The sequence below is a fragment of the Apus apus genome, chromosome 2 (assembly GCF_020740795.1).
Source record: "Apus apus isolate bApuApu2 chromosome 2, bApuApu2.pri.cur, whole genome shotgun sequence".
Classification (NCBI taxonomy): domain Eukaryota; kingdom Metazoa; phylum Chordata; class Aves; order Apodiformes; family Apodidae; genus Apus; species Apus apus.
The window spans coordinates 90,091,438-90,119,204 of NC_067283.1; the positions used below are offsets into that span (position 1 = coordinate 90,091,438).

Genomic DNA, 27,767 nt, shown 5'->3' on the forward strand with positions numbered 1-27,767 from the left:
TTTCTTATATCTGGATTTTTTGATCCATCCCAACTATCAACTTACTTAAAATAGGCCACAATGTGACAATTTAACGGAGCCAGGTCCTTCAGATATTGTTCACTTCATTAAGGAGCTGGAGATTAACATTAAATCTACTTTGGTATATAAATTATAAGGATGTGACTAAAATGTATAATCTCATTCCTTTGTGTACAGTCCTCTCTAGTGATCTAGGAGATGGAACTGTTAAAGTTCCTTAGCTACTGTTCAATAATCAGATTCTCCTGGTGAGGCTTCTGTATAAAACTGGGGTTCTTCAGAGTGTGATTTCTCCTTTTCCAAATAGTTATTATCAGGAGAAAAACCCTTTGAAGAGTTGTTGTTGTTGTTATGTTAGAGTGGGCAACCTGTGAGCTTTTTGTTCTTAGTAATCTCACAATATGGCTTAGTAACAGTAGATGTCTTCAACCTTCATTTGACACAGAAACTGAGGAGGTGTATGTTTAGCAAATGTCCAGTCATCTTCTTTTGGTTCAGCTGAGACTGTCAATAGCTGCTGATTGTTACCACTTTTCACCATTTCTGAAAATAAGTTCCTTGGAACAAAATTGGTTTTGCTTTTGATTTCAGTTTGGGTTATGTGTTGATTTAACTTCTGTCAGTGTTTTTCTGTATTATTGCATTGTTTAGTCCTTTGACAGCCAAAGATGTTGCTTTCCAGCAAAAAAAGTCACTTATAATAATTGCTTAGCTTATCAAAGAACCTGAAAGAAAAATAGTTATTTCTTCATTTGATAGCATGAACCTTTCTGTGGCAGACAGCTTATTTTTAATTTTAAACATTACATCAATGTGAATAAATGAATGCATCAGCTTCCATTGATAATGTCCTCAGTTCTTTTCCGTTAGTAATTTTGTTCTGTTCAGTTTCCTTCCCTTTCCTGTATTCCCTCCAGTTTAAATGACACAATAAAATCATCTAAGTAGGATAAATCTGTCCTCACAGAACTGCTCTTCTGAAAGCAGAGGTCCTTTCCTTGCTTCTCATCATGATCCCTGCAATGGGCCTATCTCAGTTCCCAGGAGGTCTCCCTCCACCTGGAGGCTTCTGATCAAGAGGACTTAGCTACAGCCTTTTCATGTTAAGAGTTCCTGCTAAATAAACTGAACTGTGAACTGTTTATTCATAACATCAGTGTGTTACCATCCAACTTCCAGTTCTTTATAACTCATCATAATTCTCTTTGTTCATCTTCAGGTTACTCTGCTTATGTCTTAGTCTCCTTGTTCAGCCACAGTCTTTTCCTGGCCCCATCCCTGTTGCTTGATCATTTGCATAGCTACCTCTCCTTTCGGATGTTTCCATGCATTATGGAAATGACAGATATACTGTGAGAGACAGGATGTTCTTACGTTTCCCTTATTGAAGTTTTATTTTGCTAAACCTACAGATATATGGGAACTAGAACGCTGAGTTTAACTGTCCTCGTTTAAATTAGATGTGGCTTCTGCTGAACGTCACTATGATTTCCCCTGTGCTTTTCTCTTTGTTATAAAACTGTTTTTCTTCCAGTGAAACAACTGGAATTTGTTCTGAAGATTCTTTCTTGCTTTCTTCATAATTACATCTTTCTGTTGATGGTGATGAAGCACCGTAATTAGGTTCAAGAGTCCCTTTTGAGGCTCAAGCACAGGGAATGCTGTGCTGGGTGCTCTGACAAGTTTAATTTTTCCTGTCAGGCTCAGATTTAACAAGCGTGCAATCAAGATTTTGCATACCAGAGCACACTTCCTCACTGAACATTTTTGGGTGGTTCCTAATTCCATATTGAATTTTCTCACATTATTGTCTGTATCAGCCATCTGAAACTTAGTCTCTCTCTTTCTCTCTGCCTTTGTCATTCTCTCCTGTCTCCATCTCTTTCCTTACCAGCACACCTCTGTGAATGTGCAGCTTCATCCCATTTTACCCCATGCATACTCTCTGTCTCTATCCTCCCTCACATTTCTGTGGATCTTCCAGATGAGTACCTTTCTTGGCAGATTCATGGACGTCAAATAATTTATTGTGGCTTTAAACTCAAAGATCAATTACCTGATGTCTACTGTGGCACTATGTTGACTTTATTAATCTTTAGCATCCTTGCCTCTGCTGTAAGTCAAAGGCCTTCTTATCCTGCATGCCTGAAGTTGTCACCTTAGAGATTGAAAACATACATATATACATACATATATATATATGTTTGTATAAATGTATGTGTATATTTTTTAGCACTCTGCAGCCATATTCTCTTCAATGGTCTGCTTGTTTTCTTGGGGGCGATTAGTAGGCTTGAGGGGTATGAAGAAAGGGGGTCATGAGGTTGACTTTCCATGTCTCAGGCTTTAGGCAGCCATCTAACACTACCCCCTCAGCCACATGGATTCCTAACCTCTGTGTGTGTTGTGTGTGGGTTGTGGGGCTGCCCTTCAGCTGTATAGTTCATCTTGCAGCTTTTATTAATTCAGTGAAGTCCTTGAGGAACTGTGGTGTTCTTTCTAGTCATCTGATGAACACATGGCTTAGCTGCTTGTTGTTCTAGTTACTTAATGTACCAACACTTATTGAAAAGCCATGTTAGAAAATTGGTGGCCCTTATGTAATGAAAAGTGAGCATATAGAACATACCATATAGCATCTATTGAAAACTTAAATAAACAAACAGAGATAAAAGGCATTTGCCTAAGACCACACGTCCATTTTATTGGAGCTTTCAAAAGGTTGTGTTTGCTTGAGGTTTTTTTAATGCATTTGGATGCTTTTTTCTACCTAAAGAGAAATTTTCATTTTTTACATGATGAACAGAGGTGGAAGTGTTCTCAGAACTTCATGCTCAGCCCCACAGGAGGTGATGATCTGTTGTTTGCTGGGAAATATCTGATGTGATCTGCTTTCCTTTGTTTCCTGGGCATGATTTTTTTTTGCTTGTTACCCAGAGCTGCAGAGCCCTGTATCTTGGATCTTGTGCGTTTTGGTCATAGAATCATTTGGGTTGGAAAAGACCTTTAAGATCATCAAGTCCAAGTGTTAACCTCACACAGTGCCCAGTCCACCACTAAACCATGTCCCTGAGTACCACATCTACACGTCTTCTAAATACCTCTAGGGCTGGTGACTTAACACTTTCCCCAGGCAGCCTGTTCAAGTGCTCGATGACAACCCTTTTGGTGAGGAATTTTTTCCTAATATCCAATCTAAACCTCCTCTGGCACAACTTGAGGCCATTTCTTCTTGTTCTATTGCTTGTTACTAGAGAAAAGAGACCAACAACCACCTCACTATAATCTTCTGGTCCAGAGTCCCAAGGTCAGAAGGAGCACATTGTCCAGCTGTCCTGTTGCTGCCAGCTCTCTGCTGAAGGCAGAGTTAAATGCATAAACCCTCACTCTCAACATTCATATCTGTCTATATGATACTCACTGCTCACCTGCAGAGTCCCCTGGCTTTCCCCTGGCATCAGGAGAAGTGTGACACATTGATTTTTTCATGGTCTGACACTCCCAGCCCTCGGAGTAGCCATTGGACCTCTTCACATAGAGCCTGAGAAAAGAAAGCCTTATGAATTTAGCCTTCTGTTTGCTTACACAGAGAGACATGCATAGTACATAGTAAATTGTTCAAAATGCTGACTTTGCAAAGGAGAGGGAAATTATTTTACAGATTAAGTAGTCATTATGTGCTTCTATATTACAGGAGTAATAGTAATATTCTATATTACAGGAGTAGATTTATAAGTATGTGGATGCATTGTTGACTGGTAGGAAGCTTTGCAGAGGAAAGCATTCTGTTCCTGTACCATGATCTGACATCTCTGCATGCAGAGAACTAGAGCAGCATGTGTTTTTGATGATGCCTGTGGGAAAATTAGCTTTAATTAGTTAAAAATAATAAATTAAAACAATGCATTTTGGTTTAATCTGTCTTTAAATCTGAAATACTCAGGTAATTAACAGTCCAGTAGGTTTACTTTACAAAGCCATAAATGTTTTCCAGAATCCTTGGACTCTCAGGACAGCTAGGGCAGTTGTAAATGACCTGGCATAGTAAAAATTTTCTCTTCATGGTATATATATAGGTTTCACTATTCTTCCTTGTCATGTGAGGTTGCCTTTTTTTAATTCATTCCCTTTGTGTCTATCTCACACAGCTGCCTAACTCTTGCAGGCACACACACTCTCAGCCCTCCTCCAGACATCTGTTCTTCTCAGTACCAGGTGCCAGAGTTTGAGCTTGTGGGGAGGAGGGGCAAAGGCAAAGTTCTTCAAAAATTAGATGGCAGTGGTATTTTTAACAATATTTGTAGTGGAATTTCATTTTTAACCTCTGTTTCTAAAAAGAACCCAAAAGGCATTAGCTAAAAATACAGATATTTTTTTCAGATTTTATCTTGAAAAGATCAGGCTTGAGTGGGGGTTGCTATGTTGTCTGGAAAAAGGCTTTCCTCCACATCTTTTCCTGAATTGAGCATACTGCTGTGCCATCACAGCACTAAAGGCCATGGCAACTGTAAGCCTGTATCTAGTCTGGGATTATTTTCCCCACATTTCGTTAGAAACATAGCTTCATCACTACATTTTGGTCCACAGAAGGTCTTAAATACTTTGCTTCTACTTGAAATACATCCATTGTGAGGAGTCTTCCAAGCATGCCCTAAGCTACCATGGGTTTCTAGAGAAGTTAGATGGCCAGTATTGCTCTGGGAAAGTTCAGAATGCTGAGGTGCATTCAACTGTTTATGTACCAAAATCCTCCTGTTTTGGCATTTTGGGGTTGTTTGACTGCTAGGGGTTTTTTTTGACAGAGCTGAGGAGAAAATGCTTGGGCTGTCAGAGCCAGAACATTTTCCTCAGCAAGCAGCAAGGAGCAGATGAGAACCATGGAACCTTTCCCTTTCTTGGTCTCCTCCTCTGCTCCTCCCTCTACCCTTGTCAGAAGGGACTGTCGTGGTCACCCACTTGCAGATTTTACTGTGACTCCTGGTCTAACCTTACAGAAGGAGAATAGAGTCTGATGCCTGTCTCTGTCATTTTCTATCTGCTGCTTTGGGACATTTTCCTCTCACCCTCTTGCATGCACAATGCACCAGAGGCATGGCCAGGCTGCTTCTCCTGTCTGCTTTCTCACCCAGACACCTTGCTGCTCTTCTGCTTTTCCCCATCTGGATAGGTGGTATGTAATGATAAGCCTAAAAGCAAGGAATAAATGGGATTTTAAATAAATGGGATTTTAGTGGCTGTGGTCTGGGTGATAGGGCATAAGGTATGAAATACACTGAGTCCACCTGGGTTAATGGAAAATCGGCCCTGGCATTGGGGCAGGTAGGCAAGAGCTGCTCTGGGGAAACAACTAATTAATTTGCTATTAGAAAGAAGGAGTTTGTGTTGCTCTTTCTCCCTCTTTCCTTTCACCTCTCCTCAAGTGTGTGCCTCTTGCAGTCACTGAAGGCACAGAAGTTCTGTATGATCCTAAGTACTCCTGCAGAGAATTGAGAAGACTTTGCATTATCCAGTGTATTTCCCAGCGACAAAAACATCAGGAATGGTTTGGCCACTCACAGACTCAGGCTGAATTGGGAAGCACCAGCCATCAGACGAGTGACTTTCTGGGGTGGTGTTCAGATAATACGCAGAGGATAAAATGTATAACAAGGGGAAATAACAGCAGATTTAAGCTGATAAAATGGAGCACTTTTTCTCACACTAGGAATTAATCTGTGAGACCAAAACTTTTGGAGACCAGACATATGGATTCAAGAATTAGACAAATTCATGGAGGAGTGGTCTACCAATGGCTGTTGAAAATGCTGGTCTGGATGCAGTCTCCCAGAAGACCCTGAGTCTTCTTGCTGGCTGCCTGACAACTCTCTCAGAGATGACTCCACACATGCTTCTTGTACTCTTTTTTTAAGCGTTGCTGCTGACTTCTCTCATATATAACATGCTCAACTAAGATGGGCTTTCCTTTGGTCCAGTATGTCAGTGCTTAGTGGCTCTTCATATGGAGCTTAATCAGTTGATTAAATGATCTGCACGATGCTACCTCCATTGTTTTTAGGATGATGACCTATAGATCCCTCCAGTAGTTTGGTCCCATGCCTGAGCAGTCTCCACAAGGGGACAATAGCCTGCCAACCCAGTGAGACACAGCTGTATATTCTAAGCCACAAAATGGTTGTCCCTAGGGGTGCTCCTTAGCCAATGTCCAAGCTAGCCATATTTTTGGGAAGCTCCAAGATGTAAAGCAAAGGAAGGTTGTCATTGCTAAGGGTGGTTACTGAGAGGTATGATGTCTGTTTAGGGGTTTTATGCTCTATAAGATTGGTCTGGCAAGGATAAAACTGAATAAGAAGTCTCTAAGCTTCTTCTACTGTGGAACTTGCCTGCCCTTGGTAATATTCCTTCCTGCCCCCATTTTTGTTTGTACTGATAAATATCCTTGCATTAATGTACTAATAATGCATCTTGTTTATCCTTTCAAAGCCAGCCCTTGCAGCTTTCATTAGCATTTTTTGAAATTTATGGCTTTGTAAATGACTGAAAATCTGCAATTTGTCACTAGGAATTAGGAAAAAATCTTCCTTCTACTTCGGGCTGAAGCTCAGCTTTGGCCTTTGAGGGACTGAGCCACCTCTGGGCCTGGTAGACAGAAACTAAGTCAGACAGTGCCCAGATTTACAACAGCAAGTGGCTCTTAGTTACTCAGATGTCTTTGATAATGTGTCATCTGCTGTTGCTGGCAGGGATCTGTGTTTAGGCTCAGAATTAATTTCTCTGTAGCTGGAGAGAAAACAAAAATATCTCTTCTACAAGAGCAAAAAGAGAAAGAGGTGGTAGCAGGGAGAGAAGTGAAAGCAGCACCAGGCACATATAAAAATGCATATGTATATTTTATATACACACTGCAAAGGTTAACAGAGGGAAAGTGCTGTTCTGAAGAAAACGTACTTCACTCTGTTGTGCTCTGTGCTTTTAGCTTCAAAATACAGGAAGTTAAGAGAATTTTTAACATTTCAAAAGGGAGTTTGTCTTGTAATTGGTGAAGGTCTAAAGAGTTGGTTGGGGATGGATGATAATCAAAGGAGCCTTTTCAGCACTAAACTGTAGTTTAATCAGAGGGAGGAATGTTAATTGGTTTGTACAGCATGATACTCTCAGTTCAAAGTAGCTTCAGCCACTCACTGGTTCTTTTTCTTCTTTTTTTTCTCTCTCTCTCTCTTTGTAGGTTGATTAAGTGAATAGAAATACAAAGACGAAAAACGAAGCTGGTTTCAAGTATTGGAGATACGAGGCCAGGATGAATACGAAGGACGCAAAAGTGTCTGAAGGAGGTCTCAATGTCACGCTTACCATACGCCTTCTCATGCATGGCAAGGTGAAGCATTTACTGTTGTCACAGCAGTTCCCTGTGTATTGAGCAAGTGTGTGCAGATACCATCAAGTGCCTGACAGTGGCACTGACAGAGGGTCTGCTCCTCCTCCTCCAACCTGAGTCAAAAGCACCATTGGCATGACCAAAAAATCACTCCCTGCCTTTCAAGGCATCGTACTTAAGTTTGCACTGCAGCCCAAGTTCACTGGAACAAAGCCTGCCCATAACAAACCCATTTTGAGCAGATCTGGCACCAAAAAAAAGAGTTCTTTCATTGGTAGTTGGCCAAATTAGGCAGATCCTTGCATAAGGCTGACCTGCATACAGCATCCCTTTCTCATCATTTGCTGCATTTGGCAGGTTGTTTTTTTTTCAGATACCAGAACATTGACTTGTGTGAAATAATTGCCTCAGAATTTCTGTCTGTTTCTGTTGAATGCAAATGGCAGAGTTCTTTGTTATTCCGATGTAGCATTTTATTAGAGTGAACCCCCTGATAGACTGAGCATTTGCCCAGGTCCCCTAGGGTTCTGTTTTGGAAGGTTGACTGTCATTTTGTTTCTGTCCAGTGGCAGCACTTAAGCATGCAGATAAGTGAAATCTGTGCCACAGACAGAGCATCAATTCAGTATTGTCAGACTTTACAGTCTGATATCCTTTTATATCACATTGTCAGATGATAAAATGGGCTTTTAATTAAAAAACGTATTTCTCAGGTTGGTTTGGATTATTTACATCAGGCAATGCCAGGCATTTTTAGGCTTAATGAATGAATGTTATATAAAGGAGGTGGTATGGGCTCTTCATTAACAAGGAACAGTGAAAAAAAATATATATATACATACACACACACACACATATATAATTCTGGAGATCAAATTTGTATATGTAATTCCAAAAAAGTATTTTTACTCCTAGAATTTAATTTAATAGCTAAAAATACATTTACATTTTAAAGCAGTGCATTCCTTCAACCTACGGCATGAACATACACATGATGCACCCATAGCACAAATGGGAGACTAAGTTATCATTCTCCATAGTTTACTTATGGAGCTTCTAAGAAGTACAAAGGAGTAGAGTTTTAAGTCTTCAAATAAAAAAACTCAGAATTAATGTCAGATCAAATTATGTCTTTTCTCAGAAATGATCTAATCATTTTGTTTGATTTTTTTCCCCTGAAAAATTCCGCTTCAGGCAGGCATCTGGTGTGTAAAGTCTGCATCTTATATGGGGATCTGTCAAAGAAATTTAATAACAGTCTCTTTTACCAAACCCACCTAAAATCTGTATGCACGTCTGCATTCAAAATTAGGTCTTAGAGCTTGATTCTCCTGGGTTCTGGTCCCAATCCAGAAAATTATTTGAACACATCCTTATCCTGGTAGTATAAGTAGCCCTACTGGTTTCAGTCAAATTCCCATGTGCTTGGGTGTGCTTTTTTTAACCACTGTCAGCTCTGCTTCTTTAAGAAGCATGCCCTAAAAGCAGAAATCAAGTATTTGTCATTTTCAGAACATTTTAGTTAAACTGTGAGCCAGGTTTGTTTTGTCTTTAAACAAAAAATACATATTTTTTAAATCAAAAATGAAATTAGAAAAAGCTGGTTTTTTGTGTTAAAAATCAATGATTGTGTGTGCAACGACTTTTAACAATAATGGATGTTATGTGTCAAATCTTCAATGCATATATAGCCCCAAGGGTCTAAATTAAATCCATAAAAGCTAGGAAGTTCAAATTTTAAGTGGGAGTATACCATGCATCCTCAGTTAACAAGGCACAATGGGTATAGTGTTCAGTCTGCTGTGCTCTAATCATGTATCCTATTGTGCCTAAGTATTGCAAAGAGTACATTAAATCAGAATTTTGTTGGTAAAAGTCAGACTCTTAAGATTTCTTTGATGTCATTTCTGTGATTTAGAAATTCCAGTGCAGAGGAATGAAAGAAATATGAGATATCAAGTCCGTGTAAGAAGGTCACTTTGAAAGCTGTGCCTCTGAAAAAGAAGAAGAAACATGTTTCTAGGTTCTTCCTTAAGAATTTTTGTGTTTATGACAGTGGTGGAAATTGCTGATCTCTTAATTAGTATTTCTAGTCAAAACAATTAACTGAAGCAGAGCTTGATCTGTAAATAACTGATTATAACTTGAAAGAGAAGAAGGGAATTCAAAAAGTTTTTAAAAATGACAGTAGCAAACTGGATTCAGATAATTTTAAAGTAAAATAATTTTACTTTTTTGTTAGTGTATTTCATGGAAATATGAGAGTCTATCCCCACTAACCTTAATTCTGTCTCTGAACCTTTATTACCTCTCCTTTGCAGAGGCAAGGCCTGTGTGCTTTGTGACATTTGCGTTCATTTTGATTGAAAGTCCACAACTTGTTCTACTACGCTTAATTATCTCGACTGTAAGTCCTGCAGACTTAGGAAGTGCTCAGCCTGTGCTTTTCATGTGATTTGTGTAGTAGCCTTAAGTCAAGGTTCGACATCCTAGTTAGGCAGTTCAGTTAAATTCAGTACTCACAGACAGAAAAATTAGGACTTGTATGAACGGACAGGCCTCTGCAAGAGGGCAGGGGATAAAAAAAATGGATCTTTAACAACAACAAACAAAACGAGTAGCAGAAATCAAATACAACATTAGCATCCTGTGAAAGCAAAACAGATGGCAGCAGTCCTGTGCTCCAGGAGAAGCCAGGGCCAATGCCTCCATGCAGGTAGGACACCTCTCATCAGCTTTGTCTTGCTTTGGGGATGGAAGCAGCTGTAGGTGTAGCAGAGGTGCTGCAGGGCTTTGTGCAGCCTTTTACCAAAGAGCCTGGAATGGCCACTTGGAGGACCAGCTCAGCCACTCTTCTGCAGCGTAGCAAAATTTGGGAGGAGTTGGCTGGCAAGGAGGCAAGACACTAGTGTGGGGTTTCTCAGGGCAGAAAGTGTGATGTTAAGGGAGAGCAACAGTTCTTTTTTATCTGTGGAAGCAGCAAAAAGGCTTGTGTGGGCCCAGCAAAAGCTAACCACTGTGAGGTATAAAAGGTTAACCTCAGGCTAAATGTGTCCAGGGCCTGATGTGAAAGGTGTCCTCCTGAGCCAGGATTCAGAGAGTGTGTGATGGTATAAGATGAAAGACCTAATTTTCATCTTGCACCATGTAGACAAACAGTAGAAAAGTTATAATAGTGTGGCAGTCCTGAAGAGAAATCAGCAGCAATACAAAACATTTGTCATACTTTCCTGCAATAAATTAGAGGGCAGGTGTTAGGGAGTATGCTACAAGAACGGTGCTCAGACGTTCTTTCTTCACATCCACAGAGAGAAACTGCCTCTCTTTGCAGGAAATTGTAAAAGCAAAATTAGGAAAAATTTGTTATTTGTTCTGTGAGGAGGGGAGAAGGCTGCCCCAGCAAGCTGCACTATCCATCACTGGAGGTTTTTGTGGGTGGGTTAGACATAAATGAATACATCCCATGAAGCTACCATAGCACCACAGCCTCTGCTGCTCGGGACCTTTTTTGACAGAGTTACCTGAATGCTGCTCTGGAGGGGGCAGGAACTGAAGAGCCTTTCAAAGCAAGTGTAGGAGTTGGATACACAGAGCATATTAAATAATGCAGAGGTGTATTTTCATCTTTTATTAATGAGAAAGATGCACCACATTAAGGAATAAAGCTGTTTCATGTGTTTCAGTAGAGAAAAACAGGGAATATAGGCTGAGGCTGTTTACATTGGCCTACTTCTGTATTTTCCATCTAATTCCTGCTGTTTCTTGAAGTAAAATAAATACAATCACTGTGTAGGGACAAGACGTGAATAGCTACAGATATTTTATTACCTTTGTCTACTTTACAAGTATAGTTTCTGGGCAGGATGAGAACATTTCAGGTATTGCAAGATTTCTGCTTCCAGTGAAGGCAAAAGTGGCAGCATTTGTGCAGATCAGATCAACATTTTTGTAGGACTTAGGAAACTTAAATGGAGTGTGTGTGCATTCACAGGCAAACAGTCCCTAGCTATCAGAGCCCTCGGAAAGGAGAAGCAGAGCTCAGGTTTCAAAAGAAATGTGTCTTTCACTTTTTCTTCCCTTTTTAATTGTTGTTGGAATCAAACTTCTTTTGACTCTCTGCGTGTTATAGGGTCTTTGGTGGAGCTCCATGTTTCTCTTATTGTTCCTTGTTCACTTTTTGCTGAATTTTTTATTCCCATGAGCTGTGCCTGGGACAGCCGGTAGCCCCCCAGTACCGGCTTGCGGCATCGGGTTTTTTTACTTGCCTACTGCCACAGGTAATGAGCTTGGAAGATTGTGGAAAATCATAGCATTGCCCACGGGTTTCTTCCAACACACCTTAGTATTTGACATCTGCAGTGCTTTTGTTCTAGTTTTGGTCAGCTCATACCCAGAAAGAAACAAGCCTTGAAAACACACCTGGATAATAATTACATGATTTTGGACTGGCTTGGATTTGTACACAGCCAGTGTTAACAGGCTGATTAAGACCCTGGAGACTCCCTGTTAAAAGTTAATTTTAAGCGTGGATGGCGAAGAGACCGTGCCAGTAGAAAGATGTTACAATTTCAAGAAAGCAGCTTAATGGAGATTTAAAAGTCAGGTCTAGGAGGTGGAACAAGAGAAAATGTCCAAATGTGCGAGCATGAAAAGGGCAGCACGGTCATGAATCCACTTTGGTCTCCATCTTGCAATGGTGACACAAGAGTCTCTGCTTCCTCCCTCCAGTACAAACTGGAGAAGAAAAAAATGCACTGTTGGCAAAGGCACTGCCTGGAGGCAGGTGTTGGTGAAACCATATTGGGTGCATTGAAGTCTGCAAGAAACCAAGGTAGAATATATTAATATATTGTGCCTGAGGTATGGGAAAAGGCAAGGAGTTCAGCAATAGAAAACAAAATGGATTAATAAAGTCAGATGGTTAGTCACGACAAGGAAATAATTTACAGGTGGGATGAAGGAAGGAAGGGAAAACTGGCAGGGAAGTAGGGGTCTGGCCAAAATACTGAGAGGTGTAAATTGGAGAGTTGAGGTAATTAGCTGGAGAATATAATTTAAATGATACATGTTCAGTGAGAGAAGGAAATCTGGAAAGGCTGAAAGGCATCCAATGTGTCAGTGTCTAGGGAGTGACACATTTGGGATATGCTGAGTTGGAGAGGAAAGCTATTGCAGTAAAAGCTTATGCAATTTGGGATGTATAGTGTTGGAGCATCGTGGGGCAAATGTTAATTACCGTAACGTTCTTCTGGCAAAATCACACCTGCGGTTCTGTGCTCAGCAGCAGGTGCCCCGTGTGTGAGTGATGTTGAAGACTGATCAAAGGGGGAAATCACAGAAAAATAACAAAGTTTTAGAAGGCTGAGGAGAGTGTGTCTAGGTTTCTTCGGAGATTGTCATAAATATCTGGAGAGAATAAATACGAGTGCCGGGTTGTTGCTTTGAAAGATACGAGTGCTTGTGGCTGGAAATAATAGGAGGAAATAGTTTTTTGAAAATAAATCTTAATAAGGGAATCTCAAGAGAAATGTCTGGTATAGGGATTTTTATGAGGTTTTGGAAGTCTCCTAAGTAGCTTTTAAACATCATTGAGCACATGTACTATGTAGCATGTATAATCTGCATTGATGGAGGAAAGATAGGATGACTGAGTGGAGCTTTTCTTTCCCTGGTACCACTTGCTCAATGGTGTATTTCTCATAATTTCAGCAGTAGTGAATTAGAAAAATGTGCCTGCAGTCACAGGTTTGGACAAAACCCTATGAGTGCCTTGATTAGACACTAAACCTCCAGCACTTAAATCTTAATTTTAGATGCTCCAAGAAAGTCTATCTCCCCATGGTTTCAGCAGGTTCAGTGGGAGCCTTCTGGCACTGGAAGGACCGATTACAGCAGACTTGTATCCAGCTTCAGTGGTGACTTCCAGACATGTTGGTGATTGTTTTATGATGTTACATCTAGAATTTTTTACAAGAAAAAGACAAAGAGTTTAGAGTCATTGAGGTGGTTGCTCACACTTTACAGCTCAAATATAGACAGAGTAAAATAATGGGGGAAATTGCCATTTTTATGATGATTCATAATATAGTTTTAACATCAGGTATTTCTTTTCATGGCCACATTGCTTGTACCTGCTTAGTATCTGCCCCAATTGTGAAAGATTGTACAGCAAGACCAGAAATTTTTTTTCCCACCTTGAAGGTAATTCCCTTCTCCTTCGCCATTTTTTTTTTCATCTTTTACTTACTAAAATACAGTGTACAACAAAGTAACTTTAAAAATCACCTTCTCAGTAATTTAATCCAAGCTGTTAAATGTCAACCAAGCCAAAGTTTGTTCTGTTCTTTCTAGCTTCCACGAACCCTGTCAGGGTATTATGAGGATTGACTGTCCTGCCTATTGCTATTATAGTTCTTGTTTTGTTTGTTTGCATTACTGTGCTACCTAAGAGCTCTAGTCATGGAACAAAACTCTGTGTGCAAATACACAACACAAGATGGATCTCCTCTGCGTCTGTTTGTAGTAACAGCTGAGAGTTTCTCACTGACCTAATCAATGGAAAAGACAGAAGTATTTTCCCTCAGCCTCTGGGCACTGTATGCCCACCATAACAATCTCCATAGCTGAATTTTCCCGTTCTATCAAACAGAATCTCCTCATTAGTCCATGGCTGTAACGAGCTGAGAGTACAGAAGGCACACACCCTCCTCTGCTGCCGCTTCAGCATCGCAGGCAGGGGGGACAAGGAAAGGGACAGAACCAGTTTTTGGTTTGGTATTTTGCAGCAAGGCTGGGAGGTTTGGTGTGAAATTGAATGTAAATTGGTTATCCATCAAAAAGCAAATGAGAAATGCCTATTGACACAGCTGCTCAAAGAGTGCTAGAGGTGGAGGATCTGTAACACTGGCATCTCCATACAATAAGACCATAATCTGAAGCTTTCCTCATACACTGCCACATTTGTTAGCATGGGATCTGTCTCAGTAAGGGCTTGAACTGCCGTGCTTTACTAAATTAGAGCTGTTAGCATCAGACAATGACTACTGAAGCATCACCTACGAACATGAGATCTCCCATGTCAGTGAGGCTAATCCCACATAATCCCAGGACACAAATCAGACTCTCAGTTTATCAGAAACAGCCATTTGATCTCTGAGGTAGACACATTACATCATGTTTCCCAAAACTGACTTCCAGTCTTTGAAAAATGCTGATGCCTCACATGCTCTATCCAAACACATTGTTCAGAACATCTTCATGGAATGTGATCCTGGGGTCCTCAGTGCAAGTATATTTATCAATTTATAGAACTATTGGCAACTCTATCCTCAGAACAGGCAGAGAGAGCGAGTTGGGTTATGTTATGTCTCTTTGTGGGTGAGAGAAGGACAATTGGTGCTGGTCTAGAAAGCTTCATGAACCCAGATGTTGCTTGATGTTGCCAGGATCCCTCCTTGTTTCATGCTTCCCCACCATGGAGGGCTGTATTTCTTCCATTTCAGTGCTTTTCTAGCAGACTTTTTTATTTATAGAGTCCAGTCCTACTGATTTTACCTAATCCTTGCTCATAGAAAGCAGTTAAGCATATGCAATCAAAACATTGCCTGAATGAATTGCAGGCTTTAGGGTGTGGTCCGTGCTTTATCAGATCTTCTGGGGTGACAGTGTATGTTCTTATATTTTTTCTTAAATGTGTCTTCCTTGTAGATGTGACTTCACCTCAGGGCTCCTGTGAAGTTAGGATTCCATTTGTCCCGCAGTGCTGATAAAGAGGCTGCATGCCCCACAGTGATAGAGCAAGGCCTGTGCTTTTCAATGGCCCTGGACTAGATGCCTGTTTTGTTTTGATTTCCTGGGACACAGTAATTATTAAACCAGCCTTACACTTAGAAAAAGTAAGGAATTTCAAACATTATGTTTGTAGATCAAAGGTTAATCTTTAAACCAAGGTTTGTTGCCATTTGTTAAGCATTTTGTTTTCTTAACATGACTAATTTATTTCTCTTGTTATTCGAAGGGCACACCAGATAATTGATTAGGAAATAGGTTTCTCCTCCTGCCTGTTTTATATCTTTGTTTAGTAATTTGCACCATCAAGAGCCCTGCAAAAGCCTTGGCTCACAGACTTCTCTGCTGCCACCTTTTTGTTCTGCTGGTGCTGCCTTGTCCTCATCACAGATGATGCAAAAACAGCTTTCTGCTCTTTGATGGCCCACCTCTCCCCAAGTGTTCATTAAGATCAAAACTCATCCCATGAATGTGAATAAGATGTGCAATAATATTATATACTGCATTTCAGCGTGAAAGAAAGCATCCCCTGTTTTCCTCAAGTTATCTGTGATGAATTGAGCGGTTGGCTAGCAATATACTTTATTGATACTGAGCAGTCTTCAGTGTTTATTGGTGAGGTTCATTTCTTGTCCTTTTATCTGTTTTATTAGAAATGATGTATTTAAAAAATCATAGTCATAAATCAACACAGCCCCCTAAGGTTTGAGAATTATTTTCAGGCTACCTGAAGTGAGCATGTACATTTCAAATTTTCCTGGGGTTTTCTAAAGTGACACTGTTGGAGCCCTAGTGTGCGACTGCCCTGCTTGAGACAGTGTCACCTGGAGATACATCCTTTGGGAGGCATTACCTGGGCTGGGTATTCAGCATAATCTGAAATTCAGGCCCCTTTGGTGAATCTCAGGCACCCCAAACGGCTGTCATTCCTCCAAGGAAATTTGATATCTATCTACTGTGTGTGTGTGTGTGTGTGTGTGTGTGTGTGTGTAAATGGACTTCACACACAGACATATAAATCTGTGTGTGTGTGCATATGTATCACTGGATGTAGGCACACGCACACTTGCAGCTTTGTGGAGGCATCCTATTCATCCAGCATGGTTGCTCTGGTATGTCTGCTTCTGACAGGTGGGTGTTTATCTGTTGAGGCCAAGGAGCTGGAATTGTGCTTTTAGCTTTGGCGTTAATCTGCCAGGTTGCCTTAGACCTGTCTTTCTCACTCTGAGCTTTAGTTCCCCCATTTGTAACTTCTTTTTTTGTGTGTGTCAGTGTACTGGTTTTCTATCAGCTGTTGAAATGTGATTATATGAAAACCAGCCATTGTTATAATTTAACTTATTTTCCCACTGTATTTACACGTAGACATTTAGTCAAGAAATCAATCTGAAACTATCCTTAATGCTTAACTTTAGCTTATATTCCTGACCACTGGAAAACAGCAAATAGTTCAAGAGTTATTAGTGTATTCTCATAGGCAGTTATTTGCTAGGACAGCTAAATCAAATGCCTGTCTGATCTGCACTGAGGCTGAATTTGACACCAATTGTAGGATTCCTCTCAGCAAACTTCAGGTATGTTAGTGTCACTCTAGGCTTCTTCTACTGCAGAAGAAGGAAGACAAAACCCTTGGGAGTAGTCTTCTTCCCTCCTCTTTGAGGAACAAAACATGCCCCATTATCTCTCTCCCTGGACTGCAGAGGAGGCTGTGTGCCTGGCTTACACTAGACTCCAAACTTTTAGTGAACTGATGTAGGTGACAGACATCCCATCCCTTCAGTCTTCTGCATTTAACTACAGCACAATTTGGGGTCTGGCAAATTTAAAAACATTTTCTGAGGAAGAGAAAGCCCTCAAAGTAACCTTGGCTAGAAATAATGATAAAACTTGAGTGTCATAAAAATTATGTTAGGTATTTAATCAAGCACTGAATGTAATTTACGGTTATATTAGAATCTATATGAAACAAATATGGGACTTTTTATAAAGAAACACTAAAAGTTTGATGAAGTAGCATTGATAGTTTGGAGAATGAGGTGTAAAAAGTTTCCTGATTAGGTCTGTGGCTGAATAAAGTTCTCCATCATAATTAAATACATGATCTGTTGTTACCAGTGCTTATGGGAGCTTTCCTAGAAACGACCAAGGGCACCAAAAAGTCTGAAGTGACCCATTTAGAATGATGCAGATATTTATACATACATATATATATATATTTATATATTATTTGTATCGATTAAAAATGCTGGGAAAAATAGAAATATCCATATGAAGTTAATTTTTCTCTCTCCCTTTGCACCCTTTCCTCACATTTCCAACCAGAATCCCAGCTCCCAGTGCCAGTGGAGAGCTTGCATTTGGTTGGGTGTTTTGAAACTGCATCCGTATAGAATAAGCTTTAAATTCACCTTTTGAGGAAGGGAAGGTTTGAAGTACTCCATGGCATTGCAGTGACATTTGCTAGCATGTTCCAAGGAACTGGTCACCAGTCTCACTGAAATATTGTTTTTTTTTCTCAGTGGGATTCACAATGTTCATTTGCTCGGTTCTTCAGTAGCTTGTACCCCTTGGTAACAACAAGGTCATGATCAGTCATGTAGAATTCCTGCCCCCACTGAAATCAGTAGCAAAACTCCCACAGATTTCAGTAGAACAAGCAGCTTGAGAATCCTAATATTTTTGCTTTACTCTGCTTGTTTAAATACCCCCAACTTCCTCATTTGACATGGACCGTCTTTTTTTGCTAGGGCTACAAACAGCATACCGCCTTTCTGTTTCCAAAGTGCAAGTATCTTTCCCCATTTCCAAGAAAGATTATCTTTGCACTTAATAGCCATGAGCCATCCATACTTTTCTGAAAGAACAGCCTTTGTCATTGAAACCCAGGGTGATCAAGTGGATTGGGGCAGATTTCATACTAAGTGCATACTGACCGAGCCTTGCAGGTTCAAGACCGGATCTACAGCTTTTAGTGAAAGTGCAGATATTATAACTGAATTTATACCATGGACTGAAATATGATTGCTTGCCCACAGCAATTCAAACACAATACGCTCACCCATAGCAAAAGGTTTTTCTGCCTTCTAAGAATCTTATTTTACTAAATGAATTATTTCTGAAAGCTGCGACTGAGAAGAATGGAAAAAGTTTTCAAGGTAAAACTTCTGAATGTGCTGAATAGGCAGATAGGAACTACTAGACATGAGCAGTTCCCAAGGAACTTACCGTCATTGAGAGTCTTACTCCCTGTGTTGTTTTATCCCATTCAACAGTTGCAAACAGGTTGGCAGAGTTACACCTGTTCGTGGAATAGGTGTCTCAGATTTGCGTTGCTGCTAACAAAAAGCTGCACCTCATTGGACAGCCTACACAGCATGCTGCTATGTCCGTCTGCACCACAAGAAAAGATGTGACCTAAACCCTTATATAAAGAGACAAGATAGTTTGGTTACAAGACACAAAACTGCAGCAAGTCTGCTTCTTTCATTCCTCTTCTCACAGAGCTGCTTCTCTGCGTTGTACGTGCAAACGTACAGACACCTCACAGGCCCAGATGGACATGGGAAGCTTTAGCAAGAAGAGTCACACAACTGTGTCATGTGTAAAGGTCCACTGTACATCACCCAGCAGAACTACAGGTTTGCAAAGTAGATAGCTCTGGAAGATTTACAGTTCCTGTCTGGACAATATTTGTTCTCTGGTCAGTATGTACAAGAGAGCAGAATCCCATCTTGGAAGAGAAGTAGGAAGGGAAATAGAAGAAGGAAGTGGGAAACAGAAAAAGTAAAGTTTGAAAATAAAACTGAGAAGAGGCTTCCCTCCTTTAAGGAACTTTGTTGCTACTTAGGCATCGACTGCAGTGGGTGTAAAGGCGGTGCTTGAAGAATCCCAGACATATGGAGGTTGAAAGGAACCCCCAAGGGTATCCCATCTGACCTTCTGAATGAAGCAGATGCCATTGGAGCAGGTTGCTCAGGGCCTTGCCTTGGTTTTGGACACTTTCAAGGATTGAGAGTCTGGTTACCTGTTCCAATGTCTGGCCATCCCCTTGATAAAACTTTTTTTCCTCATATTGAGTAGGAATTTGATGTTGCAACTACCTGTCTTTATTGTACACAGCAATAAGATCCTCCCAGGTCTTCTCTTTCTAAGGGTGAGCAAACAAAGTTCTCTCAGCCTCTTCTCATGTGTCTTAGTGCCCCTGCATTGAATTCACTTCAGTGTGTCCTCTGTCTTGTTCCAGGAGCCCAAAACAGAACACAGTTCTCCAGGCATGGTCTTACAAGCACAAGAAGGCAAGAATCATTTGTCCCAGCCTGCTGGCTACACTCTTGCTAGTACTGCCCGGCGTTTGGTTGATCAGGGAGCCACTGCTGATGCACTCATGTACTTGTGTGGGGTTGGTCGTTGGGACCCTCAGGATTTTTTCTGCAAAGCTAGTTTGTATGTAGCAGGTTTTTGCCCAGCTTGTCCTGCTGCACAGACTTGTTCTGTCCCAGACATGGAACTTTTCATTTGATGTTGTTCTGCTCCCTGGGGTTTCTCGCAGCCCATTTCTCCAGTCTGTCTCGGTGACTCCAAATAGCAGCCTTGTCCAGCAGTGTATCAGCTGTTCACCCCAGTCTGGTGTTATATGCAGACTTGCAGAGAATGCAAAGGAACCACATGCTGAAGTTCTTCATTTAGATAGGTTGTCTTCTCACTGAAAAGTCTTTACATCTTGTGAGAAGGATGTGAGCAGTTGCATGCACAAGCAGCTTTGCATTATGAGTTTATAAATAGCATTCTGATGAGGAATAACTCTCTCGAGGTCACTGCAGGTAACCCTCTACTGCAGAGTCAAGTTAGTGGCACTTGATTGTGAGTCCATCCTTGGATAGAGCAATGGAGGACAGTTTCTTAAATCTTACTCTTTGGACTGTGTTTCAGGATGGGTCAGACTTAAGGACATAGACTAGGGGAGGGGTTGTGGAAACTATATGTAATATGTTTGGGACAGGCCAGCCATGTGAAACAGTCTTTAGCTGTTGAAGTAGGTTTCACAATCTGAGTATGTGAGATGTGTTTGTTTTCCTTTAGCTGGTCTCCTCTCCATCAGATAATTTCCAGTCTGATGTCACACATGCGTGATTTGTGTAACATGTGCAAACTATTCATTTTAGAGTTATTAGCTTTACTTTTGCTACCTGTTGTTTTATGCACTGAGTTTTTAACCCATTGGCTGTTACCAGAACTGCCAAATTGTTCCCCTATTGTATATTCACTCTGACATTTCGTAGTATTAGGTTGTGGGAGCCCAGTAACAATTCCCAAATCCCTAAAAAGTGATTAGCAATTATTGTTCTGTAAGTGCTTAAAAGGAAGAATAAGCCAGGCCACCAAGTATTTACACAGTAACACTCAGTGGCATGGAAATTCAGCTCTAGCTGTTGCATGGTGTAAAGAGGGTAAATGCCTGCTCTCGGAGAGATCAGCCATTATTTTGATGCCTGTACTATATACTGTTTTTTCTAGTAGGTTGTGCAGTTCTATTCTTTTTAAATTTTTCATTCCGTGATAGGGGTTTATCTGTGTTTATAGTAGCAGCATTGATTTGTAACTGCAAGATCAGTTTCTGTTAAAGGTATTTGTCGTGCACAATCACTAAGCTCTGAAGCTGCATTTTCAGTCTACCCCTTAGTATCTAACACGACATATTTGTATACAGCAACAAGGGAAGGGGGCTTGCAGGTTTGAAATAAGTGAGATTAAAATTGCTTAGGAGCAGAGCAAATGTTCTCCTGCAGCAGCAAATAGTATCATTGATGGTGTCTTTTTTCTTTCTGTTTCAGGAGGTTGGAAGCATTATCGGAAAGGTCAGGAAATTACTTTCTCCTTTATTTCGTGTCAAAATATTGTATATCAGTTCACTTCATCAGCCCAGGCTAACTTTTTTTCTTCGTCTTTAACAGAAAGGAGAGACAGTTAAGAAGATGAGGGAGGAGGTAAGACAAACCTTGATGTCTTTACTTGCCTTTCTTTCCAGCTCAGAAAACAGGGAAATCCAGCGTGTGCAGACCGACACTGCCATCAAGTGGGCACTTAATTCAGCATCACCACTCTGCAGGTAGTGGTGTATCAATGGACTGGCCTACATTAAACGTTATTAATCTAGCCTCCTTATCAGCAGCGCAGTCTGGATTCTTTCATTCCCATAGCAATATGCCTGCTGCTGTCTTATCTCAAAAACAGCTCTTAGCCAGCTTGATTCTGTGCTTCAGAACCACAGTTTAACATACCAGCATTGGTCCTGCACACGGCTTGGTCTCCGGGTAGAGACCTTCCAAAATCTGAAACCAAGCTTCAGACTGATGCTTGTAAAGCTTGAGGGTACACACGAGCTTCAGCAGAGCTGGAGCCAGACTTGCATAAGCCAGAGTATCCCTCTGCCACGTCTTGGCAAAACCTTAATTTTTCAACATTTTTTAGCTGTGTGAGTAGGATGTGGGCAGGGTAGACATGCACACCCACCATTCACATCCCTTGGAAAAGCTGTAATTACAAAAAGGCTATCTGAAACAGGGCACTGCATAAACCTCAGTCTCTCTGGTGTCCTTAGGCTTCTTTCCTTGCCACACAGCAAGCTGCACTGTCTTCAGAAGATTGTGCCCAGGTGGAGGTTACAGACCCACACTTGTCCTGCAAGGCGTCAGACTGATGTAGCTTTACATCTTTGAAGCAAGTGCTTAAAGCATAAGCCAAAAGAATGTTTAAAACTGCTGTTTAAAACTTTAGGAGTGCAAAGTGTATAGAGAATGTCTCAAGAAAAATCAAATTGGTTCTGGTAAATCTGCCCTATATAACAGTGTCTTCTGCTTTGTTGTTTTATGCTCTGATAGGCAGGGAAATTCCCTGTGGCAGGGAAATCTCAACATATTTATTGTTAATGAAATTGCTGAGATACATCTTTAATATGCACAATAGGGAGTTCTTTGTCAAGCTGACTTAGTTCTGAGCTCCTTTTTTGATAAGAGCTTTCACCCATGTACATTTACTAAGAATATTTTTTTTTGAGAAAGAAAGAAAAAAAAAACATTTGCAATGTACTAGTTGACTAGTTAATCCTGCCAGTTGATAAAAAACTTTGTAGTTTAATTATTAATTATGATTATGGGCAGATATCTTGGGCAGAAATCACATACACAAAAGGGAAACCATCACTTGAGAGTGCTCCTGACTTCTGAGTTAAACATCTTAGAGAAAAGTTTTCATCCCCAGTTAGTTTTTCAAGATAAATAACGAATATTCTTCTTCCACTCCTGAAAATCTGCCATTGTGTACATGTGGTCACAAGAGGCTGGCTTTGGTTGTTTGTTTTTTTTAACAAATTATGTGCATTGTTATTTCGTCACAGTACTAAGAGGCTGTGTCTCCATGTGATGATAATTCAGTCCTACTTTTAAATAACTACTTCAGTACTTCTTTAAAAGCAAAACACCAGTTTATTTTTACTTCCATGGCAGATGTGGCAAGCTGCACGCCATCTTTATGGAATGAAAGCAACTTTGTCTTGCTCTGTCAGAGCAAGAAACATCAGACAACTTAAGTTGTTGAATTCCTACACAGATATGAAGGCTGCCACCTAACATTTTAATTGTCGTAGCTCTGTTTTGACTGATCGTCTGTCAGAGGGGTAACACCTGTGAATTTTGGCCACAGCTGATACATAGTGGAGGGGTCTTTCAGACAAGCCCCCTGGCTCCAGTTCCAAAGGAAGCGCCAGCTGGGCGCGAAGGTGGCAGTGGGGCAGGCCGGCTCTGCCCTAGCATGTCTCCTGACCTGTTCCCTGCCAGGCTGTCCCACAGCCTCGGGTTTGCCAGTGGTGACGGCAGCTGGGCATTGTCACCAGTGTGAACGAGCCCCAGGCCCTGATCTACCTTACTGATCCCGGGCTGGTGTTTGATTAGGGCAGGTACCACTCCGGTTGACTTGTGGAGAAAACGGGTCTGCTGCCCTTTCTCACCTGTGAGCGCTGAGTATGCCTGCCAGCCAAGCCTGTGGCAGCAAGATTTTTGTATCAGTTAGTGTTGTGGGGTTTTTTCTTGTTGTGCTTGATTGCCGTCACATGGGGAAATAGGGTATCCTGCTGTTGAGTAGCAGTACGCACGTGAATAAGGGCTCAGACACACAGCACATTGCCTGGTTCATGGCAACCCTGGAGGCAAAGGGCCAAATTAACCCAGATTATCGACATTTGCTACAGGCCCAGATCCTCCGGAAGGCCAGTGCCTTGTATGAGTTGAGGCTCCAGTGGCTTGATAGGCTGCATTAACACAGTTCTGTGCCTGAAACCTCAGGGAGAGCATAGGGTGGGTCTTACCTGAATGGCTATGATCCTTATCTAAGATCCTCCTACATATATTTACATCTAGTTTAGGGTTTTTCTTTGCACTGCCACAGTGATATAAAGGGGACTAATTATACCTGAAAGCCACACTTGCTTGTCTCCAAGACTTAGGGTTTTCTAACTCCTTCCAACAGGCTCCGTGTCTCTAGGAGATAACACTGGAGTAACCCTGTTACTGTTGCCTGTCCTACCATTATTCCTATGAAGTGCATATTAATTAACTGCCTTCACATGAGACGCATCTGTGAGGAACCTTCTCCACAGTGCAAAGCTGTGGAGGAGACATGTAGACAGATCGAGCCCTGCCTTTGGGTCTCCAAACGAGTGAGGTGCTTCTTTCCTGGGAGATGTTGATGCTGCCTAGAGACAACAACCTTGTCTGAAATTCTGCAGCTCTGGAACTACTTAAGGTTAACCCTGCAAGAGGAATGGGAAAAGACTTGATTATGCAATTATTTGCAACTTTGAGTTAAGGAGGTGCTATTTGCATACTGCGTTGAGGACTTTATAAGTATTTACCCAGGCAGAATCCAGCTTCCCGCAGTTAGGTGAGTTTTTGGAGTATGATCAGTTTATGCTGAAATTATATGATGTTGGGGCTGCAGTTGTAGGGGAGAGAGTTAGGTGCCTCAAGATATTCCTTCCCAAACTATATCCCTAATCCTACTTTGCTGGTGCCATGGAAAGCATAAACTTGAAAAATGTTTGTTCTTTTTAACAGAGTGGTGCTCGAATCAATATTTCAGAAGGTTCCTGTCCAGAGAGAATTGTGACAATAACAGGCCCGACAGATGCAATTTTTAAAGCTTTTTCTATGATTGCACTAAAATTTGAAGAGGTAAGCAAATAAAACATGGCATTTTTTATCTTTTCAAGTTAAAATGCTAACACTATTTGAAATTTCTCATGTTTGCTTTGATGTTAAGTATGATTTGTTTAATGTTCTACTTAATAGCAATGAAAGTGGTTATATTTTTATAAATGCTTTGGGCAGTAACACTGAAGAAAAATAATGGGTCCATTTACAAGCTGTTTGATCATTTCTTTTGCTTTTTGGAGGCTTTAGGGAAAAGCAATTGCTTCTAGTAATGTGCATTAATGGTAGGAAAAATGTCTTGGAAGATTTCTGGTCCCATTGTGGGTTTGATTTGAAAAGAATAATTGCCTGACTTTTAGCTCTGTTTTTATATTATTCCATTTGGTATTGATGGAAGCTTTGTATATGTCAAAATGAATATATAATTCATTCAACTAGAAAATTTTTATTTTAAAAACAAACTATATTAATGCTATTCACCATATTTAAAGCTTGGCTTTGAAAATTAATTTTAAAAATTAATAAAAATAAACGTGTTAGGAGTAATTGAGGAAAGAGAGCACCAGTTTCCTGTAGAATTAACAGTTCTGTGCAGATACATAGCTATAGTGCTGGCATCTTTTCAAGTTTGATGAACCAACTATGGTTAGAGATGGTCACCACTTTAAAGGGAAACCTCACAGAAAAGCCTCCAGGCTACAGAACATGACCTGTGGTCACCCAGGAGAGGATTTATCTCCCTTAACTTTTGAAAATCACTCATCTGGTCCCAGCATCTCTCCTGTCCTCTGTGGAGAGACCAAGACCCCTGCAGAAGGCATTTTACCTTCTGCTGAATGAAGAGTCTGCAGATAGGTGTACTGAAACACCTGCAGCAGGAGAAAGGGTGTGTCTCTCTCCATCAGTAATTAAGCTCAAGGGATTTGAACACCTTTTTTATGAGCACTCATTTCTGCAAGTCAGGGAGGTTAGTCTCCACATCTTCCCATAGCCGGGGGATGCTGGCATGAATTGGAAGCATCAGCATGTGCCTTTATTTATCCACGGTGATTGTTCACATTAGTATTAACAGGAGCTTGTTGGTCAACAGATGCAGTTATCTTCTAGCATAAGTGTTATGTCTTGTAACCTCCTTCACAGGACAGTCAAAAACTAGTTAGATTTTTTTCCTGCTTTTTCGTAATACTGGATCCACAACCTCAGTTCTCTGATAATTAGACACCTTCTTTTCACTCCTCACCTAAATTTACTCATGAGCAGTTTATACAGCTTTGCTCCTGTGCCAGCACTGGCCATCAGTTTTAAACAGTTCTTGCCTTTCCAACCCTGAGGAATCCACTCTTAGATATGCTTTTAGAAATGAGTTTTATCCCCTCACAGTCTTGCTTTTGCCAGAGTAAGTGAGCCAAGCTCAGTCTTTCACAGGATGAATTTCCCCAGCCCTCTCCTGACTCTAGTAGTCCCATTGTACTTTTCCCAGTTACAGTTTGTGTTAAACATGTGTGTTAATTGTGGACAGGTGGCAAATGAAGTTCCACAAGGACTTATTTAATGGTTCTAACAGTCTTCTGTCCTGGCTGTCATGCTTACATACCCCTGCCGCTGCTGGAAATTTCTCTCCTCCCACCAGTGTAATGCTTTGCACTCAACTTTGCTGTGCCTGTATCCGCAGCTCCTGCTCAGGTGTTTGCAGTGGGAAGCTCTTTGGCTTCAGCAGAGACTCCTGTCAGCCCTCAGAAAAATTAAGTGGATTTTTTTAATGATGCAAATGTTAACCCTGTTTATATTTTGCCAATCCTGTGTGAGTTTTCAGATCTTCCTTTGTGCTATTGCAGTCTTTAAACATGTTCATAAAGTACCCTGGTTTTGTGGCATGGTATATTTTTTAAGAATACTTTTGTTTGTTTGTTTTTTTCCTTACCGGTTATTAATGAGATAATAACGATTTCTGAGGTTGAATCCTGCAGAAGCACACAAGTAGTTATCTCCAGCTCAATTTTAAAATGACCTGTTGTCATCTCTCCTTCTCAGTTTTATCTCCTACCCATCTTGTACCAATGCCTGTTTCTTCTAGCTTAAGAGGCAGCTTTGTGTTCAATACCATACTCTCCAATTCATGGAGTCCCATATGAAAAACATTCTCTGCTTACGGCCTTACCCTGAAAAATCCCACCAAATGAGGTACCCAGTGGAAATAATGCTGCATTTCTCATAAAAACATTGAACCCTGCACAGCACCCCACCAAGCAACACCCTGTTGTCTTTGAAAGTGCTGTAGCTAGCAATAGGCAAAGAAATCTGAAGTTCAGGCATCTGGCTGGATTTTATGCATATTTACCCTTGTAGATTTTAGTGGGTAGTCTGGACTCTTCATGTGGATATTAGCAAGGGGTAACTGGTGTTCCCTTCAGGTAAGGTACTGAAGTTACATTCTGAAATATTTGTATTTGGGTTTAATATAAATTGGCTTCTGGTGTATTTAAAAGGACAGTGGTAAAGAAAAATATCTCATATAATCAGTTTTCTGTAATTATTCCTGTTGATGAAATGGGTAACTGTAACATTTTGGAGCCAAAATAAAGTCCTGGCCCAGCTCTGGTTTTCACAGCTACAATCAGAGAGAACAAAAAAAGATGCATACACAAGACTGATGGTTTGAGGGATTTTTCCATATTTGTTTTGCATCCTCACCTGAGGCATTTAGACATGAAACCTTTGAACCTTTAATTTCAACCCTACTACTGTATAGCTGGGGATAAGCAGGTCTAGGAAGACATGGGAGCCCTGGAATACTTTTCTAATCCTAGCAAAACTCTCAAAATGCGTTAGATAAATAGAAAATAAAGAAAGATCTGGAGGAATGTTCTCTGTGCAGTTGCTCCGCAGCATTATATCACTGCTTTGACAACCTCCTTCATAAAAGTTGATTTTCTAGCAAGCTGATGATGAATTTACAAGCTAGGTAGGTAATTATATAAACAACTGAAGTATTCACTGCAGAGGAAAGAGAGAGTTGTTCAGAAATTGATCTAACCCAGGCTGACCACTGGAGTTTGAAGATAGGCCATTTTAGATCGGTGATTTCCAGACTGGAGACTTAGACCCAAGAAATGCAGCTGTAAGCTGACTGGGAACAGGGCAGCTCTGGTTTGGGGTATAAATATGCATAATCCACTGTGTGTATGTGATAGTTAAATGCTGGAAAAAACAGCAGGCAGATCTCAGTGGTCAGACCTTCTCCAAATACACAAGAAAAAGTTTGGTGGAACCCTTCTTCATTTGCAAATATTTATGAAGAAATTGCTCAGCTCTAGGAATAAGGAGGAGAGAAAGGCAATGTGATAAATGCAATCGAGATTATGCCTTTTTGAAAAATGCTTACT

At 40.7% G+C, this 27,767-nt stretch overlaps 1 protein-coding gene across 22 annotated transcripts in view; it reads left to right on the forward strand.

Annotated features, from left to right (window-relative positions):
* LOC127381903 (poly(rC)-binding protein 3-like) overlaps nucleotides 1-27,767 on the forward strand; it is a 504,833-nt gene that overhangs the window by 431,784 nt on the left and 45,282 nt on the right. For all 22 annotated transcript variants that reach the window (XM_051612868.1, XM_051612869.1, XM_051612866.1 and 19 more), the window contains 4 exons: nucleotides 7,244-7,393; nucleotides 21,013-21,036; nucleotides 21,133-21,165; nucleotides 24,289-24,405. In XM_051612868.1, coding sequence (XP_051468828.1) covers nucleotides 7,316-7,393; nucleotides 21,013-21,036; nucleotides 21,133-21,165; nucleotides 24,289-24,405 — 252 coding nt within the window. In that variant the 5' untranslated portion in view covers nucleotides 7,244-7,315. The remainder of the gene's footprint in view (nucleotides 1-7,243; nucleotides 7,394-21,012; nucleotides 21,037-21,132; nucleotides 21,166-24,288; nucleotides 24,406-27,767) is intronic.